The sequence below is a fragment of the Thamnophis elegans genome, chromosome 4 (assembly GCF_009769535.1).
Source record: "Thamnophis elegans isolate rThaEle1 chromosome 4, rThaEle1.pri, whole genome shotgun sequence".
NCBI lineage: Eukaryota > Metazoa > Chordata > Lepidosauria > Squamata > Colubridae > Thamnophis > Thamnophis elegans.
In genome coordinates this window covers 130,774,983-130,796,635 of record NC_045544.1, presented here as the reverse complement: position 1 = coordinate 130,796,635, position 21,653 = coordinate 130,774,983, and the positions used below count along the sequence as shown (strand labels likewise).

Sequence of the window (21,653 nt, the reverse complement as noted above, 5' to 3'; positions counted from 1 at the left end):
CATATTGCCCCCAACAACAATCTGGGTCCTCATTTTACCCACCTCGGAAGGATGGAAAGCTGAGTCAACCCTGAGCCGGTGAGATTTGAACTGCTGAACTGCTGAACTAGCAGTCAGCTGAAGTGGCCTGCAGTACTGCACTCTACTCACTGCGCCACCTCGGCTCTTTGAAAAAGATAAGGAGTTGAAAGTCACCCAGGAAGCATCCATTTCTGAGTATCAACTTTTCTTCTTTTCTTTTCCATTCTATTTTTCTTTTCTTTCTTTTCCTTTTTTCCCTTTCCTTTCTTTATCCCACCTCCATTATTTTTTATAAATACTTCAAGGTAGGAAAAATACCTAAATACTCCTTCCTCTTCCTATTTTCCCCACAACAACAACAATAATCCTGTGAGATGAATTGGGCTGAGAGAGAGTGATTAGCCCAAAGTCACTCAGCTGGCTTTCCTAAGGCAGCATTAGAACTCATGGCGTCCTGGTGATTGGCCCAAAGTTGCCCAGTCAGTTTTCACGCCTAAGGCAGGATTAGAACTCACAGTGCCTCGATGATTGGCTCAAAGTCATTCAATCAACTTTCATGCCTAAAACGGGATTAGAACTCATAATCTCCTGATGATTGGCCCCAAATCACTCAGCTGGCTTTCATGTCTAAGGAGGGACTAGAACTCACAGACTCTTGGAACCATTTCACTTCTCAGCATCAAGACACCATTTATAAAAAAAAGAAAATAAGAAAAATGAGAATTTATTTCTGCCATTTAAAAAAACAAACCCTGGGTATTCTATAGAAGTGAATGGGAAGGATGAAATATATGGCAGAGTATCCAGGCAATGAAATCGGCAGCAGTTGAGGCAAATCAAAACTTGATTTTAATATCGCTTCCAGGGAAAGAGGATCCCTTGGACCAAAATTAATCCATTTTCCTGCATGCTGCCAACATGCTACCAACATAAACCATGATTGATAACAGACCAGAGATCTAAATCCTGTGGAAACATGGAATATATCTTGTGGAAACACATCCTCATGATGACTCCTGCTCCAAGCCCTGTAGAGGCCATGTTATTTCGGCTCAGAAAATTCAGTTACTAAAGATCAATTGCTCTAGACAGCTTATCCCTTATTTATTAAAAGTTGACCTTCGATAGCAAAGAAGTTCTCACTGAGTTTCTCCTCTTCCAATGAACCAGCTACTGTCACGAGTTGCTTTCTTCAGTCTAATTGCTTTAAGAAACAATCTTCATTTCTCCACCAACTGTTTCTACTTTACTTTGGTTTCTTATACTAAAAGGGGAAAGGGTGGAAGGAAGGGAGGGAAGAAAAGTTCAAAGATGGATAAAGAAAATTAGTATTGTGTATTAATAGTACTAATATCTTTACAATTACAGTTAATCTTTACAATCAATGTCTATGGAGATTTGCAATCATCAAGACCATGGTTGTCCCAAACTTTTGGGCTTTATAATCAATAAAGTATTAATAAATAGACTGACCCCAAAAGCTTTTCCTTCCCTCTCTCTCTCTCTCTCTCTCTCCCTCCCTCCCTCCCCTCTTTCAGACACACACCTACTTAGCTTCTCTATGTTACCTACCTAAATTGCTGCCTTATCTATCCTCAAGGTAAAGATAAAGGTTCCCTTCGCACATATGTGCTAGTCGTTCCTGACTCTAGGGGGCGGTGCTCATCTCTGTTTCAAAGCCGAAGAGACAGCGCTGTCCAAAGACGTCTCCGGGGTCATATGGCCAGCATGACTAAACACCGAAGGTTCACAGAATGCTGTTACTTTCCCACCAAAGGTGGTTCCTATTTTTCTACTTGTATTTTTGGTTCCACCACAAATGCGCGAACGACAAAAGCGCGCCTGACTAAACCGCGGTGACAAAACCGCGCCGACAAAACCATGTGACGAAGGAGCGACAAATGAGCCCTGAAGCGCGCCGACAACAGCGCGCCGACAGAAGCGCGCTGTAACCTAACCCAAAACCTAACCCAAAACCTAACCCAAAACCTAACCCTAAACCTAACCCTAACCCTAACCCTAACCCTAACCCTAAACCTAACCCTAACCCTAACCCTAAACCTAACCCTAAACCTTACCTTAACTTAAATCGCGCTTCTGTCGGCGCGCTGTTGTCAACGCGCTTTTGACATCGCGGTTTTAGTGCCGCGGTTTTATCGGCGCGCTTATGACGTTCGCGCTTTTGTCGGGTCACGGTATTTTTACATGCTTTAAAACGGGTTGGCAGAAGCTGGGACAAGTAACGGGAGTTCACTCAGTTACGCGGCGCTAGGGATTCGAACTGCTGAAACTGCCACTTTTCTGATCAACAAGCTCAGCATCTTAGCCACTGAGCTACCGCGTCCCTGTATATTTCATAGGGGAATATTTGAAGGATCTGTTGGCAACTCTTTAAAAGAAGTCCTGTCTTCTCCCAGAACAAAGTCCAACGTAACAGTGCTTAGTGCCCTCACTTGAACTCAGCTTGTTTCCATCTGTCCTTTTTTGGCAATCAACCTATTTACTGTTATGTTAGTTTTCATTGTCTGTGTGAGAACTCTGACACACATTGGTCATTTATCTGTCATTCATGCGCCCTTTTATCCCAATGGCAACTACTCAAAGAAAAGCCAACTTGGCTGGAATTGTGACCCGATACATGGGAAGCACAGCAGGTTGGATAAAAAGACCATGCTTTATTGTGGGGGTCCTCGATGCTCTCTGAGCTTGGTTGTTTTCTTGAAGACATTTCATTACCCAACTAGGTAACATCATCATTTCCTCATTAGGTAATGAAACACGCTCAGAGAGCACCGAGGACCCCACTGTTTACCCTGAGCTACAGATGCTGTCCTGAATGGGTATATGTTTTATTGCTGTTTTGTTGGAGGTCTTCAAGCAGAGAGTGAGCCATCATCTGCATGAATGCTCTGGCACAGCGGTTTTCAACCGCATCAGCTTTAAGATGTGTGGACTTCAACTCCCAGAATTCCACACATCTTAAAGCTGCCACGGTTGAGAAATATTGCTCTGGCAGACTCTGGCCTAAGATATTTCTAAGTTGCAGGGCCTGTCCTATGAAATATCATTCCCCCTGATGGCCCTGGCCTTTCTGTCCTTCCATGAGGCTCTAAAAACCTGGCTCTTTCCCCCAAACATTGGGTCAGATTGTGAGATGAGTCTATATCAAGGGTCAGCAACCTGCGGCTCTGGAGCCACATGTGGCTCTTTCATCCCTCTGCTGTGGCTCCCTTTTGCCAGTCGGCTCCATCATTGATAGAGTTAGGACAGATAGAGGGAAAAGGACACAGCACAGGAGGAGACTCTATGGTGGGGGAACCGGACTTCCGGTCTGCTCCAGAATTGAATGGGGGGCTTCCAGTTAGGATCTTTGTGGCTTTTTGAGTATTTAAGGTTGCCGACCCCTGGTCTATGTAGCAGTGTTTTAACACCCTCAACAACTTTAAGATGAATTCTGGGATTTGAAGTCCACACATCTCAAGGTTGCTGAAACTGAGAAACGCTGCTATACAGACTGTAAGAGCCTTGAACGAAATACGCACTGCTTGGCCTTGATTGGCTCTGTTATGGTTATCTCTGTTATCCCATTAACCTGTGGTTTGTATGTTCCAAGGTTTATTATATTATGGTGACGGCAGCAAGAATACTTCATGCACACAGACACAAAAAATGGAAGAACACTTTGATTTCCACAATGGACAAATGGGTGCAAAAGTTTATGGAGTTAGCAGAGATGGTTCAACTGACTGCTTTGATTAAAGAAAAGAGTACAATTAGTTTTGTTTCTGTTTGGAAACCACTTCTGGACTTTGTGCTTGAGGTGGGGAAAAAAATGAACCTTTGATTTTGGGTTTTGCTGTTTAGATAGGTTTGTCGTTAAACAAATGGCTAGGGTATATTACTATGTAAAAGTTAAAAAGTTGAGGTTGTACGTTATTATCTTATTTTACTGTGCCAAAAGGAGTCAATGCCTTTCATTTTTTTTTCTTCCTTTTACCTTTCACTTTTTAATTTCCCCCTTTTCCTTCCCTATTTTCCCATCAGTTTCGTTTTTAAAAAAAATTCTGTATTTTATTAGTTGATAAACTAACAAAAAAAATATTTGAATCCCTGATCCTTATGGTTAAGTATCCACAGCAGGGTTTTCTCATCTACCTAAACACAACTATCACCCTCCTGGCAACTCACCCAGATTTAAAGAGTTTGGAGCCAGATATTCAACTGCAGTTGCCCAGCCAGGTGAATCCTGTTTATTGCTGGACAGCAGCTCCTTGGAACATCTGGCAAAGATGATAGGATGCAGAAACACTTACTTTGTCCATCACCCAGTCAGCATCTTGGATGGCCCTTTTAATAATCTGTTGAATCCTCTCAGGACTATCTTCATCGGCATGAACTTTGAAACTCTGTAAATGGACAATTATATAAATCGATTACCGTACTTTTCGGAGTATAAGACACACCTTTTTCCATCAAAAGAGAAGGTAAAAATCTGGGTGCGTCTTATACACTGAATGCAGCATTTTTGGCCTCCTGAAACCCCGCCCCTTCACCAAAATGGCCGTGCATAGCCTTTAGGAGGCTTCTAGAGTGCTCCTGGGGGCTGGGGAGGGTAAAAATGAGCAAAACACAGGCTGGTTTTTCCAGCTCCGAGGAGCACTCTATAAGCTTCCTAAAGGCTATGCATGCTCTTTTTTTGACAAAAGAGGCTTGTTTTCGCAAAAAACGGGCCATTTTTGGGAGGACTGCAGAGTGCAAAAACTTATTTTTTTAATTTGCCTCTTCAAAATCTTATACGTCTTATACTCTGGTGCATCTTATACTCTGACAAATACGGTACCCTTGCCATGGGTCAGTACAGTGGTTCCACCACAAAACCGTGTTCGACTAAACCGCGTTCGATGAAACTGCGTAGCTGACGTCATCAACAGCGCGACAACAGCGCGGAGACAGAAGCACGCTGTAAACGCTAAACCTAAAATTAACCCCTAAACCTAAGCCTAACCCCCCTAAACCTAACCCTAAACCTAATCCTAAACCTAACCCTTAACCTAACCCTAACCCTAACCCTAACCCTAACCCTAACCCTTAACCTAACCCTAAACCTAACCCTAACCCTTAACCTAACCCTAAACCTAACCCTAAACCTAACCCTTACCTTAAGTTGAATCGGCTTGCTTTCAAAGCGCTATTTAAAGCGCCCTTCTTTCTCCGCGCTCGCTGTTGTTGCCCTGTTGATGACATCAGCGACGCGGTTTAATCGGGCGCGGCTTAGTCGAGCGCGGTTTTGTCGTGCCACGAGTACAGTAGCCAGCAACAGCTCATACAGTTGGTGATAGGAGACGTTAAGGATATATAGTCAAACAATTCAGACAGTGAGGGCAAGGTTACTGGTGACATGGACAGCATACATATTTTAAATGACCCTCTAATCCCTTGCATCAGGATGGAGTCGGGGTGACTCAATGGAACTGAGTGTTTACAGGCTGGATTTCCTTCCTGATGCCTACATGGAGTTCACAGCAGATATTTTCTCTTTGCGTCCAGAGAGAGAAATATCTGCCGCTTTGTAGGGTCGAACTCACAGTCTCCTGAGCGAAAGATCCACCTCTAGGCCACCACACCGCTTGGTGAGATGGACAGCATATGACAGAATAGAATAACAGAATAACAAGAGTTGGAAGGGACCTTGGAGGTCTTCTAGTCCAACCCCCTGCTTAGACAGGAAACCCTACACCACTTCAGACAAATGGTTATCCAATCTCTTCTTAAAAACTTCCAGGGTTGGAGCATTTACAACTTCTTGTGGCAAGTTGTTCCACTGATTAATTGTCCTGACTGTCAGGAAATTTCTCCTAAGTTCTAAGTTGCTTCTCTCCTTGATTAGTTTCCACCCATTGCTTCTTGTTCTACCCTCAGGTGCCTTGGAGAATAGTTTGACTCCCTCTTTGTTGCATCCCTTGAGATATTGGAAGACTGCTATCATGTCTCCCTAGTCCTTCTTTTCATCAAACTAAACATACTCAGTTCCTGCAACCGTTCTTCATATGTTTTAGCCTCCAGTCCCCTAATCCTCTCTGTTGCTCTTCCATGCTGGCTGAGGAATTCAGGAAATTGTACCCCAAAATATGAAAAGTTCCAAGGTTGGACATGCCTGCTCTAAGCCTTGGGCAAGAGCAGTGATGGCCCTCTTAAGAGATGTTTGATCTAGTGGTCTGTGTGGTGCTTTTTCTAGACTTTCTTTTTCTTTTTTTAAGCCATCCATATCACATTTCTGGTTTTGTAAGCCCCACGGAGCCTGCTCATGTTATCAAACTATCAATAAATTTTGAAAAAAAACACTGGTTCTACTACGTTGCTTTTCTGAGCATCAGGAACAAGGTCAAGAGGAGTCATCCTGAGGAACAATAGGTAGCTATTGCATGCTGTTAGAGAAGCGAAGAAGTTCGGATGACAGAGCTATGTACAGAGTCTTCTGAGAAAGTGTGAGAGGGAGAGGGAGGCAGAGATCAGCTGCTGGTGCCTTTCCTCCAGCCGTGTGAAAATCTACACAACCGCGCTAAGCTAGCAGAGACCACACCATGAGTAATCAGGGCCCAAGCGGAAGGAAGGAAGACATTTGACAACAGAAATTATTTCTGATGACCAAAATAGCAACTGGGAGGGGTTTTTTTCCCTTCCCTAATCCTAACCTTATGTAAACAATAAGAGGATGGGGTGGGTGGGAATGGAGGCGTGAGATCCGGTTCCACCACAAATCCGCGAAGCCCTTATCCGTGGAGACATAAGCATGAAGACTAATTCGCGCCGTTCGAAGCGCTAAGGAAAAACGCGACCCTACCGCGATGACATAATCACGGAGGGCAAATCTGCGCATTCCCAAGCACTCAGTACCCTAAACCTAACCCTAAACCTAACACTAAACCTAACGCTAAAGCTAACCCTACCCCTAAACCTAACCCTAACCCTAAACCTAACCCTAACCCTAACCCTAACCCTAACCCTAAACCTAACTCTAAACCTAACCCTAACCCTAAAACAAACCCCTAAACCTAATCCTAACCCTTACCTTAATTGAAATCGGCTTTCTGCCGCGGCGCCGTTTTAAAGCGCCCTTCTGTTGCCGCGCTGTTGTCGCGGCGGTGATGACGTTGCGGATTTAGTGCTGCGATTTTATCACCGCGATTTTGACGAGCGCGGTTTTTTCGTGCCACAGTGAGATCCAACTGGAGAAGGTTGACCTTCCAAAGAGGACTTCTCCACGCAAAATAGCACCAGAATGGAATGACTCTACTTCTTCTTGGTTTTTTTTGAAGGAACACCCCACTTTCATGATAGAACGGTTTGATCTAACTTTGGCCTTGCTCAACAACAGGGTTGCAAATGAGAGAGAAGGCTCAGTTGCAACGACATGGCCTCCAACCACAGTAAAGTGGGCTACCTCAGAACCTGGTTAAGCTCTATGCAGCCATAAACCACATTGCATGTTTCCCAGATCCTCCTCTCTACAATTGGAAGTTGTAGACCGGTGTTAAGCAAGAAATTTAAAACCAGCGGACCAGGGTTGGGTTCCGACAGGCACTAGTGCCGGTTCGCTCGTGTGCACGCTTTGCTCAGTGCAATCAAAATTGTTCTGCGCATGCGCAGAACTGAAAAACAGTAGCAATAGCAGTTAGACTTATATACCGCTTCATAGGGCTTTCAGCCCTCTCTAAGCGGTTTACAGAGTCAGCATATCACCCCCCCAGTCTGGGTCCTCATTTCACCCACCTCGGAAGGGTGGAAGGCTGAGTCAACCTTGAGCCGGTGAGATTAGAACCGCTGAACTGCAGATAACAGTCAGCTGAAGTGGCCTGCAGTACTGCACCCTAACCACTGCGCCACCTCGGCTCTTATGAGATGGCAGCACCAAGATGGCAGCACAACTGGCACCGCCCGAGGAACCGGTTTGGGGGCGTGACAGGCCTGGATCACTGCCAGTTCCAGTGACCCAAGTCGGCAAATCAGTCCGAACAAGTTTGAACTGGCCGAACCAGTCCAAACCAGTAGGAACCCACCACTGCAGTGGATCTCAACTCCCAGAATGCTAGTAGTTCTGGGAATTGAAGTCCAAAGGTCTTAAAGTGGCTGCGATTGAGAAACACTGGTCCAGATCAACTTCGGAAAAGGCCACCAAGGAAAACCACAGGGACGCCACTCTCCATACCTGTTGGATTGTGTGCTTGTAATGATCCTGGAGGTTTTTTTCAGGAAGGACCCTGCAGCAACGGAGCAGGTAGCGGTACAACTGTAGAGGGGTCTTCACCAATTCTGCCCCTGAGAGGGGAGCCATCCTCCACCCATCAACTGTGGAAAGAAAGAAGGCAACATGATGAAGGTCAATCACCTTCTAGATCACCCAAGGAACTCCAATGCCTGCAATAGAGAAGGTGTAGATCAGGGCAGAGGCGGTATTCTACTGGTTCGGACCGGATCGCCCGAACCATTAGCGGAAATCGCTCAGGCTCCACCTACCCGTGCCCGGCTCTATGGCATTCCATTTAGGTCATTTTTTTTCTGCCAAAAGCACATGCATGGAAAGATTTGCGCAGGTGCGGAGGTGGTGTATGTGAGCGAAGCTAGTGCACACATGCTCACATTTGTGACCAGTAAGGAAGGTAAGTGTATACCACCCCTGGATTAGGGGTGTCAAACTCCGTGGCACGACAAAACCACGCTCGTCAAAATAGCGGTGATAAAATCGCGTCGCTAAAGCCGCGACGTCATCACCGCCACGACAACAGCGCGGCAACAGAAGGGCGCTTTAAAACGGTGCCGTGGCAGAAAGCCAATTTCAATTAAGGTAAGGGTTAGGATTAGGTTTAGGGGTTTGTTTTAGGGTTTGTTTTAGGGTTAGGTTTAGGGGTAGGTTTAGGGTTAGGGTTAGGTTTAGGTTTAGGGTTAGGTTTAGGGTACTGAGTGCTTGGGAATGCGCGGATTTGGCCTCCACGATTATGTCATCGCGGTAGGGTCGCGTTTTTCCTTAGCGCTTCGAACGGCGCGAATTAGTCTTCGCGCTTATGTCTCTGCAGATAAGGGCTTCGCGGATTTGTGGTGGAACCGTCAAACTCAAGGGTTGGGAGCCAGATCCAGCCCACGGGGTGCTTAGATCTGACCAGTGGGGCCACCCTGGAAAGAGCGAAGGACTGGGAGCTTGGGAGCTCATTTTCGCTGGCAGAGCACTTGGGCCACCACAGGCACCCCCAACACGAGTGACGTCAAGCTGGCCACGCCCACGCCGGTCAAATGCAACCCTGATGCAGCCCTCAATGAAAACGAGTTTGAGACCCCTGGTGTAGATCATGGAATCGGCATGCAAGGGATAGCTTGAGATTGTGGCTGAAATCAAGAGTTCCTGTGCCACAATCAGGGTTTGAAAGAACCTCCCTCACCTTGGGCCTCCTGAACTCCATGCAGTACAATTCCCAGAGTCCTTAGCCTGCACAAGGATCAGCTATTTCTGACTCCAAATTGCAAAGTTGTAGTATGTTGCCTCTTTGAGCACCACGTGAGCAAATGCAGTTTAGTCAGAGAACAATTTCCTGAATTCCTCAGTCAGTTACGGAAGAGCAACCAAGATGATTAGAAATAAGTTTTTAAGTGAAGCCCTGTACTTGTTAAATTATTAACATGGTTGTTAAGGGAATCTGGCTTCCCCATTGACTTTGCTTGTCAGAAGGTCGCAAAAAGGTGATCACATGGGACACTAAAACCATCATAAATATGAATCAGTTGCCAAACATCTGAATTTTGATCATGTGACCATAGAGATGCTGCAAGGATAATAAGTGTGAAAACCGATCATGTCGCTTTTTTTCTGTACCGTTGTAACTTCAAATGGTCACTAAACTAATGGTTGTGTTCTGACCTAGGCTTCCCAAAAGCACGAAGCCGACTCCTCATCCAGATAAAACCCCTTTCATTTAGGCTAAAGGGAATTCCTCTCCAGCAAAGTCCCGGAAAACAGTCTTTCATGAGATTTCACAAATACAGACCTTTATCAGGCTTGGAGAGCTGCCAGGCCGATATCTTCCAAACGCCATGCTGTAGCAGCAATTACTTGGCAAGAAGTCAGGAAGAGACCTTCACTTTAAGGAATTGGATTAATTGTTTCCTGCAAACTCCACTCCCCTTTCACTCCTCTCTATGCCCTATGGGAGGGGCCATTCACAGTCCACCAGTGGTTTTACTCCCGAGTCAGCATTTGTTCCTTAACTGTTCTCTTCTCCTGGCAACTCTGCACGTGTGCACACTGGAAACAGGCTCCAGCTGTTCTTCTGCCCCACTCATCTCTGACTCTGAAGGCAGCTGATAACTATCGGATGGCCCTGGACCCATCTCTGTCTCCGACACAGAGCCTTCATCAGAGCCTTCCCCAGGCTCCAGGACTGGCCCAGGTTCCTCCCCAACCTCCTCACTGTCTGAATCTGCCACAAGCTCCGCTGGCCGCTGGCGGGCCACAAGAGGTTGTAAGTTACCTGTACTCAGAAACTGCAACTGAAACCAAATGAAGCAGGCCACGTATTAATTGGTATGAGCGGCTGCCAAAAAGCTTCAAGTCTGGAGGGCTTTGTGGTTTTTAAAGAAATGACTCAACATGCAGCACCCCTCACAATCCTTGTGAATTTCCTCTTTAATTAACCTATAAACAAGAAGCACTTCTTTCTGTGGTTCAGATCCATTTACGTCAAAGAGCAATTTCCTAAGGCATTCATACTGGTCTCTGCTGGACTCTCTCACCTTCCTCTTTGTCCTTCTGGTAAGTAGACTACAGGTAGTGTTCTGATTGAGACTTCCCAAGAGCATGCAGCAAACTCCTTGTCCCGACAAAAAACCCTTTTATTAATTTACTGTGAATTCTGCTCATTCGCATCCTGCAAAATTTTTCAAGGGAGGATTTACAGTCACAGACCTTATCTGGCTGGGAGAGCTGAGAGGCCGATATCTGCAAAATTTGGCAAGGAGTCTCAGAGAGTCATGAACCAATTCAGCAAACTAATTGTCTCCTGCAAACTCCCCTCCCCTTTCGCTCCTCTTTTATTTCCTATGGGAGGGGCCATTCACTGTCCACTTGTGGCCTTACTCTCAAGTCAACCCCTGTTCTTTAGCTGTTCCCTTCATCTGGCAACTCTGCGCATGCACCCACTGGGAACAGGCTCCAGCTGTTTGTCTGTCTCACTGATGTCTGATTCTGAAGGCAGCTGATAACCGTCAGAGGGCCCTGGTCCCATCTCTGCCTCCAACGCAGAGCCCTCATCAGAGCCTTCCCCAGACTCCAGGACTGGCCTATCTTCCTCCCCAACCTCCTCACTGTCCAACTCCGCTGCCAGCTTTGCTGGCCGCTGGTAGGCCACAACAGGTAGTCCTTGACTTACAACCACAATTGAGCCCAAATTTTATGTCATTAAGTGAAACATTTGTTAGGGGTGGCTTTGCCCCATTTTATGACCTTTCTTGCCACAGTTGTTAAGTGAATCACTGCAGTTGATGAGTTAGGAGCCCCATTGTTAAGTGACTCTGGATTCCCCATTGATTTGGCTTGTCAGAAGGTCGCAAAAGATGACCATGGGACCAGGGGTGAGTTTCCTGCGGCATTATTACCGGTTCGGCACGCAAAAAAAAAAAAAGTCTCAACGTGGTTTTGATCCTGTGGCAACCAAAACTGTGTATTTTTAATACGTTGATTTATAATGTTATTGGAATACTTTAACAAGGTTCACCCAAGAGTTCTTGGGAAATATGGCATTAAAAAATATAATAATAAATGAATTAGTAAGACAAGGCCAAGCATGATTTGGAGGGACTATTAAATAAAACCAGCTCTGATTTACTACTCATTTGTGCCAGCCTGTTCCAGCTTGAAATTTTAATAGAATTAAAAGTCATGCCACAAATGCATAGGCGTATAGATATATTTTGTGGGTGGCCAATATAGCAACAGCACTTAGACTTATATACTGCGTCACAGTGCTTTACAGCCCTCTCTAAGTGGTTTACAGAGTAAGCCTCTTGCCCCCAACAATCTGGGTCCTCATTTTACTAACTTTGGAAGGATGGAAGGCTGAGTCAACCTTGAGCCTGGTGAGCTTCAAACTGCCAAATTGCAGTCAGCCGGCAGTCAGCAGAAGTAGCCTGCAGTACTGCACTCTAACCACTGAGCCACCATGGCTCACATCGCCCTTACTTATCACTTGAATAAGCAAACTTATAAAGCCATTTTTCTAAAAGAAATCTGAACTGACACCCACCTTGGAATATTTTTTGGTCCCTGCTCTTCATCTGATTGGCTGCAAGTCCCAATATCGCAGGATTAACTACCCAATTCATGTATCCTACAGACAAAACTTGATTTTTGCCATGCAAATGTCACATTTTCTCACTTTGGAATCACAGCTCAGATCTGGGGGCTGCCTCCCCCCCCCCCACACACATTTTTTTTGTATGTGACTCATTGTGTTGAGCTGAAAAGGAGTAGGAAGCAACCTTATATAAAGACAGGGACAATTACTGTCCCTGGGAAAATTATCTAAAGTAGAGTGAACTTTTTTTTTTTAAAGGTTTTGAGAAGAAAGACCAAGGACTGAAACGCAGCCCCCCCAAAATAGCCTGTTTGCGCCTATTGTCCTCGACTGAGGATCACAACTGAACCAAAATTTCTGTTGCTGAAGAAGATTCAGATTCAGATTTAGTTTATTTATATGCCGCCCTTCTCCGGGAGGGACTCAGGGCGGCAAACAACTCAAAGGGGGGAAAGGGAACATAGAACACAATACACGTGATTAAAATAAACAAGAATCATACAGCCATACAGGTCGAGAGGGGAGGGGAACTCATCAACCCTAGGCCTGCCGGCAGAGCCAGGTTTTGACGGCTTTCCGGAAGGCCTGGAGAGAGGTGAGGGTCCGAATCTCCGTGGGGAGTTCATTCCAAAGGGCCGGAGCTGCCACAGAGAAGGCCCTCCCTCGAGTAGTAGCCAGATGGCATTGGCTGGTGGACGGAACCCGGAAGAGGCCGCCCCTGTGTGATCTAACGGGTTTTTGGGAGGTAATTGGCAGCAGGCAGTCTCTCAATACCCAGGTCCAATACCATGAAGGGCTTTATAAGTTACGACTAGCACTTTGAAGCGTATCCGGAGACCGATCGGTAGACAGTGCAGCTCGCGGAGGATAGGTGTAACGTGGGTGTACCGAGGTGCACCCACAATCGCTCGCGCGGCTGCATTCTGGACGAGTTGAAGTCTCCGAATACTCTTCAAGGGCTGCCCCATGTAGAGCGCATTGCAGTAGTAAGATAACTATTGAGTGAGTTTTGCCCCAATTTTATGATCTTTCTGGCTTGGAGGAACATTGTCCATGGGGTCGCGATGGGTCGGACACAACTTCGCAACTAACAACAACAAATTATCTTTCTTGCCACAGTTGTTAAGTGGATCACAGCAGTTGCTAAGTTAGTAATACAGTTGTTAAGTGAATCTGGCTTCCACATTGATTTTGCTCGTCAGGTGGTCGCAAAAGGGGATCCCATGACAACCGTCATAAATATGAGCCAGTTGCCAAGCCTCTGAATTTTGATTGTGTGGCCATGGAGATGATGCAATTGTTATAAGTCACCTTTTTAGTGTCGTTGTAACTTCGGACACTAAATGAATAGTCATAAGTTAAAAACTATTGGAGGGAGGGCTAGTTTTGCACCCATGCACTTCCACATGCATAGTTTCTTGTCTACACTTGACTTCTCATGCTAATGTGGGAAGTTTTATATCAAATTATTCTTCTGAGACGAACATTTTTACTTAAAATGGAGTTCTGGATTTTAAAACAAGTGGCAACGTTTCAGTCTCTCGGAAACCTGCTCTGTGCCACACCTATTCTTTTAAGGTAGAGAAAAGTACAGGTAGTCCTCGGCTTACAACCACAACTGACCCCATAATTTCTGTTGCTAAGTGGGACACTTGTTAAGTGAGTTTGGCCCCATTTTACGACCTTTCTTGCCACGGTTGTTAAGTGAATCCCTGCTGTTGTTAAAAGTTGGCAAGACGGTTGTTAAGTGAATCTGGCTTCCCCATTGACTTTGCTTGACAGGAGGTCGCAAAAGGGGATCCCATGAGCCCTCCGAGACACTGCAACCGTCGTAAATATGAGGCAACAGCCAAAGTCTGAATTTTGGTCAGGCAACCACGCGGATGTTGCAAGGGCCGGGTGAAAAACGGTCATTAAGCCCCTTTTTCCTCTGAAATTGTCACTTTGAACGGTCACTAAATGAACTCGTGTAAGTCGAGGGCTATCTGTACTATCAGTTTGCAGACCCCTTTAAAAAAAAACACATCTTTGCCCCAGTTTTATGACTTTGTCCCATTTCCCCCCCCTCCCTGAATCTTCATGAGCTCTTGGCAAGATTTCATGTAACGTGAAGGGGCGAAGTCACAAAATTTCAGCCAGTTTAAAACTAAATCTTTTAAAAAAAAAAACTAAATTGAGCAATAGATATTTACTAAATCAAGCTGATAGATAGATAGATAGATAGATAGATAGATAGATAGATAGATAGATAGATAGATAGATGATAGATAGATAGATAGATAGATAGATGATAGATAGATAGATAGATAGATAGATAGATAGATAGATAGATAGATAGATAGATAGATAGATAGATAGATAGATATGCAGGGCCGGACTTCATAGCAGACTCCTGGGCATTTGGGGTGACAATTTAATTCTTTGCTTTCCTCCAGCACGCATCTTTCAGCAGCCCACCCACTTTATGCCCTCCGTCCGCTCCCCAAACGACCCCCGTGCATTGAAGCGCCTCGTCTTTCCCGACGCAACCTTTGTTCAATTCGCTTACCCAGCTTCCTCGGGACGCATGCGCAGTATTGGCTTTCCAGCCGGTCTTCGCAAGTCGTCTTTCGACAACATAGAGATAAGAATAATATAGAGATAGGAATAATGTAGAGGATGCTCCCCCACCCCTCTTACCATCCTACCCCCATGCTGCCTGGGGAATTCTGGGAGTTGAAGTCCACACATCTTAAAGTTGTCAAGGTTGAATAAGATTGCTCTAAGGACTGCAGCAGTGGTGAAATTCAATTTTTTTTTACTACCGGTTCTGTGGGCATGGCTTGGTGAGCGTGGCAGGGGAAGGATACTGCAAAAATCCCTATCCCACCCCCCTATTACAAAATCTCCATTCCCACCCCATTCTGGGGCCAGCCAGAGGTGGTATTTGCTGAACTACTCAAAATTTCCGCTACCGGTTCTCCAGAATCTGTCAGAAACTGCTGAATTTCACCCCTGGATTGCAGCCAAGAAATTAAAAGAGGCTTGCTCCTGGGAAGGAAAGCTATGGCAAATCTAGACAGCATACTAAAAGGCAGAGACATCATCCTGACAACAAAAGTGCCTATAGTCAAGGCTATGGTTTTCCCAGTTGCAATGGATGGCTGTGAAAGTTGGACACTAGGAAAGGCTGAAAGAATGGAGGCCTTTGAACTCTGGTGCTGGAGAAGACTCCTGCGAGTCCCTTGGATTGCAAGGCAACCAAACCGGTCAGTCCTGGAGGAGATCAACCCTGACTGACTGGAGATGAGCCTAATGCTGGGAAAGATGGAGGGCAAAAGAAGAAGGGGACGACAGAGAATGCGGTGGCTGGATGGAGTCACTGAAGCAGAAGGTGTGAACTTAAATGGACTCCAGAGGATGGTAGAGGACAGGAAGCCCTGGAGGAACGTTGTCCATGGGGTCGCGATGGGTCGGACATGACTTCACAACTAACAACAACAACAACAAAGAGGTTCATATTACCATTTTAAAAGCGGGAGAAGCATCACTGATTTTTTTAGCCATCTCAAATCCTCAGAGTCTAGATCAGTGTTTCCCAATTTTAGCCATGATGTGGATTTCAATTCCCAGAATTCCGCATTGAAGTCCACAAATCTTTAAGTGGCTGCAGTTGGGAAACATTAATCGGGAAGAAAAAGAGGAGAGGAATATTATACCTGCTGCTCAGTCAGATTCTCACCTTCACTCACATTATCTGCTGTGGACCTTTGTAATTTTGAAAAAACTTCAAATAAAGTTATTATAACCAGTCTTTTTTCTATATTTTCTATCTTCTCTTTTTCTATCTCTATATTGCCAGCAACCAGCTAAGATAGATGTAAGGCAGAGACAGTGCGCCCTCTAGTGGATAAAGTGAAGTTCAGAGAACTAAACTTCTGTAAAGAGGCTGTTAGTTTGTGTATCAGGTACTCCTCGATTTATGACCACCATTGAGCCCCAATTTTTTGTTGCTAAGTGAGACATTTTGTTAAATGAATTTTGCCCCATTTTACGACCTTTCTGGCCACAGTTGTTAAGTGAATCACTGCAGTTGTCTATGGAGATTCTCAGTCATCCAGGTCATGATTCTTCCAAAGGTGCTTTTTCAAGAGGCAACTGGACTTTCTGGTTTTTCTATGAAGACGTTTTGCTTCTCATCCAAGAAGCTTCTTTAGCTCTCAACAGCAATTACTGCAATTGTTAAGTTAGTAATACTGTTGCAGAAAATGACAGGCTTTAGACTTCTCAGGATACAGGAAAAGTTTATTTGGTAGCCAGGTTCAGAAAGTTAGCACAATGGCTAACATTGCAAATTCTGAACAACCTTCATTATGTACTTGAGAGATCGCCTGCTGCCAATTACCTCCCAAAGACCCATTAGATCGCACAGGGCCAGCCTCCTCCGGGTTCCTTCTACTAGCCAATGCCATCTGGCTACGACCTGGGGGATGGCCTTCTCTGTTGCAGCTCCGGCCTTTTGGAACGAACTCCCCACGGAGATTCGGACCCTCACCTCTCTCCTGGCCTTCCGAAAAGCCGTTAAAACCTGGCTGTGTCGGCAGGCCTGGGGTTGATGAGCTCCCCTCCCCTCTCGACAGGTGTGGTTGTTGGTTATTTTAAATGTCTGTTTTGTTTCTGTATGTTCCCTTTCCCATTTGAGTTGAGTTCTGAGTCCCTTTAGGGAATAGGGCGGCATATAAATAAAATAAAACTTCAAACTTCATCATCAAAGCACACATTCATATACATTCTCAAAAGCATCGCAACATGGAAATACTTAACTCATTTCTTATTGGTTATTTTGGGGGGAAAGCCTTATAAGTAGATGAGGGTCTTACTTCTCCTTTTGGTACAGGTATGGACTACGTGTCACTAACGAACTTTATCTGAACCTCGTGGTTTGGACTTTTGACATAGGGACGTTGGCTAGAACATCTTGTGGTTAGAGGCTGATGACATTTCCTTTAAGCAGACTTCTAACTGTCCCTTTTATGCCACGTCTTCATTCTTATATTTTTAATCCATATTTTATTCTACTTTAATACAGTTAAGTGAATCTGTCCCTCACCTCTCTCCAGGCCTTCCAAAAAGCCGTTAAAACCTGGCTGTGTCGGCAGGCCTGGGGTTGGTGAGTTCCCTTCCCCTCTCGAGTTGTGTGGCTGTTGGTTGTTTTACATGCCCTGTACTTTTTGTGTAGTTTTTGTGTTTCCCTTCCCCTCCTTGGGTTTGTGCGCTGCCCTGAGTCCCGCTGGGAATAGGGCGGCATATAAATAAAATGAAACTCAAACTCAAACTCTTCCCCCCATTGACTTTGCTTGTCACAACATCACAAAAGATGATAGAATGTAATAGAAATAGAAGTGTGATTGGACACACAAGGAATTTGTCTTTGGTGCATCTGCTCTCAGTGTACATAAAGGAAAATATTCATTTGTTATGAATCATAAGGTACAATATTTAATGATAGTAGTAGAGTACAAATAAGCAATCAAATCATACTAGGAAACAATCAATGTAAATTATAGGGATACAAGCAACAAAGTTACAGTCCTGCAGTCATAAGTGGGAGGAGATGGGTGATAGGAACGATGCGAAAATTAATAGTAATCGTAATGCAGACTTAGTAAATAGTTTGACAGTGTTGAAGGAATTATGTGTTTAGCAGAGTGATGGTGTTTGGGGAAAAACTGCTCTTGTGTCTAGTTGTTCTGGTGTGCAGTGCCCTATAGCGTTGTTTTGAGAGTGGGAGTTGAAGCAACTTATGTCCAGGATGTGAGGGGTCTGTAGATATTTTCACAGCCCTCTTTTTGACTCATGCAGTGCACAAGTCCTCAATGGAAGGCAGGTTTCTTCAGTTCTAATTATCCATTGAAGTCTGTGTCTGTCTTGTTGGGTTGCAGAGCCAATCCAGACAGTTACGGAGATGCAGATGACAGACTCAATGATTCCTCTGTAGAACAGAATCAGCAGCTCCTTGGACAGTTTGAGCTTCCTGAGTTGGCGCAGAAAGAACATTCTTTGTTGTGCTTTTTTGATAATGTTTCTGATGTTAGGTGTCCATTTTAGGTCTTGAGATATGATAGAACCTAGAAATTTGAAGAATTGATCACATGACCCGGGATACTGCAACCTTCAAAAACATGAATCAGTTTGCCAAGCATCTGGATTTTCATTATGTGACCAGGGAGCTGCGGCAACACTCAAAAGTGTGAAAAACAATGGTTAAGTCACTTTGTTCCGTGCCATTGTAACTTTGAATGGTCACTAAACTGTTGTAAGTCGAGGAGTACCTGTATTTACAGTATTAAGGCAAGCCGTGCTGATTTACTGACGAGAGTAAAGCCAGTGACACTTGTTTATAAGCACTGTTTATAATATTTACCGTATTTTTGGAGTATAAGACGCACCAGAGTATAAGACGCACCAAGATTTTGAAGAGATAAATTTTTTTAAAAAGGTTTTTGCACTCTGCAGGCCTCCCAAACCCTCTGCACCCCTCATTTTTTTGCAAAAAATGGGGCATGCAGAGAGTTTGAGAGGCCTGCAAAGTGCTCCTAGGGGCTGGGGGGGGCAAAAATGAGCAAAAAATGGCCCATTTTTCATGCCAAAAAAGAGCATGAATTAACCTTTAGGAGGTTTGTAGAGTGCTCCTGGGGGGGAGGGCAAAAATGAGCAAAACCAGCCTGTTTTTCACTTGTTTTGCCCTCCCCAGCCCCCAGGAGCACTTTGCAGGCCTCCCGAACCCTCTGCATGTCCATTTTTGTGAAGGGGGTGGGGTTTCAGGAGGCCAAAAATGCTGTATTCAGTGTATAAGACGCACCCAAATTTTTATACTCTTTTGGGGTGGGTGTGTCTTATACTCCGAAAAATACGGTATTAAAGCTTTTTACAGGAATAAAAGACAAACCTGAACAAAATAGATGAAGAGAGTTGAGAAAAAAGAAGAAAGACTAAAAAAAAACCAGGAAGAAATAGCACCGAGCAAGGTTTCTCAAACTTAGCAACCCTCATACCTAGATACACCCATGTTACACCTATCCTCCGCGAGCTGCACTGGCTCCCCATTGGTCTCCGGACACGCTTCAAGGTGCTAGTCGTTACTTTTAAAGCCCTACATGGTCTAGGACCTGGCTACCTGAGAGACCGTCTCCTGCCATTCACCTCCCAACGACCAATAAGATCACACAGACTGGGCCTCCTCCAGGTGCCGTCGGCCGGTCAATGTCGGTTGGCGGCTCCCCAGGGGAGGGCCTTCTCTGTAGCTGCCCCGGCCCTATGGAACGGTCTTCCCGTAGAGATCCGGACCCTTCCCACTCTTCCGGCCTTCCATAAAGCTACTAAGACCTGGCTGTTCTGGCAGGCCAGGGGCTGTTGATTGGTATCCAGCCCCACTCTAACTGTATGCATGGTGTGAAATTTTAATAATTGTATTCTTATTTTTAATTTTTATATAAGTTTTTTGTCTTGTCTGTGAGCCGCCCAGAGTCCCAAGGGAGTGGGCGGCATACAAATGTCAATAAATTCAAATTCAAATTCAAATTAGCAACTCTTCAGATATGTGGACTCCAATTCCAGGGAACTCTGCCAATCCTACTCATCTGCAAAGGAACCAGATGAGATCAGGAAAGATTAATCTGCCACGAAGTCGAGGGTTGCTGGGAGATTATGCTATCATCATCCTTTTGAGATTGGTCAGGTCAAGAAACATTACATAAACTCCATTCTAGGAATGCTACTTGATTGATAAAGGGCGCAATTAGAGACTCTGGAAACTTGTCCCAGTTTCTCTTTGAGTATCTGATGTGGAGGAAAGTCAAGGCGGGGCTGCTTTGAGTTTCTTTCAGTCTTCAGTCTCCTGTCTACGCTGGTCTTCCATGGCTTGGCCATATCTTCACTAAAGACAGCATTAATCTCTTTACAATTAGGCAGCACTAGGGAAGACCTATCCTGTCCTCTTCTGCCCTACCCTATCCATCAGCAACTGGAGCTTACGGGTGCTCTTCAAGGGTGGCCCCATGTAGAGAGTGTTACAATAGTCAAGACGGAAAGTGACTAAGGCAGGGGTATCCAAACTTGGGAACTTTAAGACTTGTGGACTTCAACTCCCAGAATTCCCCAGCCAGCATGGAGTGAAGTCCGCGAGTTGCGCTGGCTACCTGTCGATCTCCGGATGCGCTTCAAGGTGCTATTGATCACCCATAAAGCCCTACATGGCAGTGGATCTGGATACTTGAGAGACCGCCTTCTGCCAATTACCTCCCTACGACCTATAAGATCCCATAGATTAGGCCTCCTCCGCATTCCATCGGCCAGCCAGTGTCGGCTGGCAACCACAAGGAGGAGGGCCTTCTCAGCAGTAGCCCCGACCCTTTGGAACGAGCTCCCCGTGGAGATTCGTACCCTCTCCACCGTCCAGGCCTTCCGCACTGCCTTGAAGAACTGGCTCGCCCGTCAGGCCTGGGGATAAGGATTTCTACCCCGCCCGAATGTTGTATGCATGTTGCTCATTATTTTATTATGTGTTGTTGTCTCAATGTTGTATTTCCCCTTTCCCTGGTTTTCTGTGAGCCGCCCTGAGTCCCCTCAGGGAAAAGGGCGGCCTACAAATGCAAATAAAAAAAAATAAATAAAAAAATCTTAAAGTTCCCAAGTGTGGACCCCCTGGGCTAAGGCATGTGTGACTGAAACTATTCTATCCTGCCTCTTTTTAATATTAAGAATAAAGAATATTTTAATCTGGGGAAGGGGGGGTTCTCCATCGGGAACATCAAATCTGGGTCATAACTACCTTCAAATCTGGGATCTCCTGTAACTTCAAAGAATTGCTAACAGACCAGTCGTAAGCCGAGGACTACTTGTAGGGAAAAATACACAAAAACCACCTTTAGTTGCCCCCTTCTGTGCCCAACTAGCAATAGCAATAGCAATAGCAATAGCAGTTAGACTTATATACTGCTTCATAGGGCTTTCAGCCCTCTCTAAGCGGTTTACAGAGTCAGCATATCGCCCCCACAATCTGGGTCCTCATTTCACCCACCTCGGAAGGATGGAAGGCTGAGTCAACCTTGAGCCGGTGAGATTTGAACCGCTGAACTGCAGATAGCAGTCAGCTGAAGTGGCCTGCAGTACTGCACCCTAACCACTGCGCCACCTCGGCTTGATGATCCTTTTTGCTTCCGAAGCAGAGGTGGGATTCAGCAGGTTCTGACCAGTTCGGGAGAACCGGGAGTGGAAATTTTGAATAGTTCGGAGAAGCGGCAAATATCACTTCTG

The 21,653-nt window shown here is 45.3% G+C and overlaps 1 protein-coding gene across 1 annotated transcript; it reads right to left on the bottom strand.

Annotated features, from left to right (window-relative positions):
* Positions 1-729: 729 nt before the first annotated feature.
* On the bottom strand, positions 730-14,954 carry LYRM9 (LYR motif containing 9). The gene is made up of 4 exons (XM_032214987.1): positions 14,908-14,954; positions 8,228-8,367; positions 4,335-4,427; positions 730-1,285 (listed from the first exon to the last, which is right to left on the bottom strand). The coding sequence occupies exons 2-4, from the start codon at positions 8,351-8,353 to the stop codon at positions 1,268-1,270; spliced, it is 237 nt and encodes a 78-aa protein (XP_032070878.1). The 5' UTR covers positions 8,354-8,367; positions 14,908-14,954; the 3' UTR covers positions 730-1,267.
* Between the last annotated feature and the right edge of the window lie 6,699 nt (positions 14,955-21,653).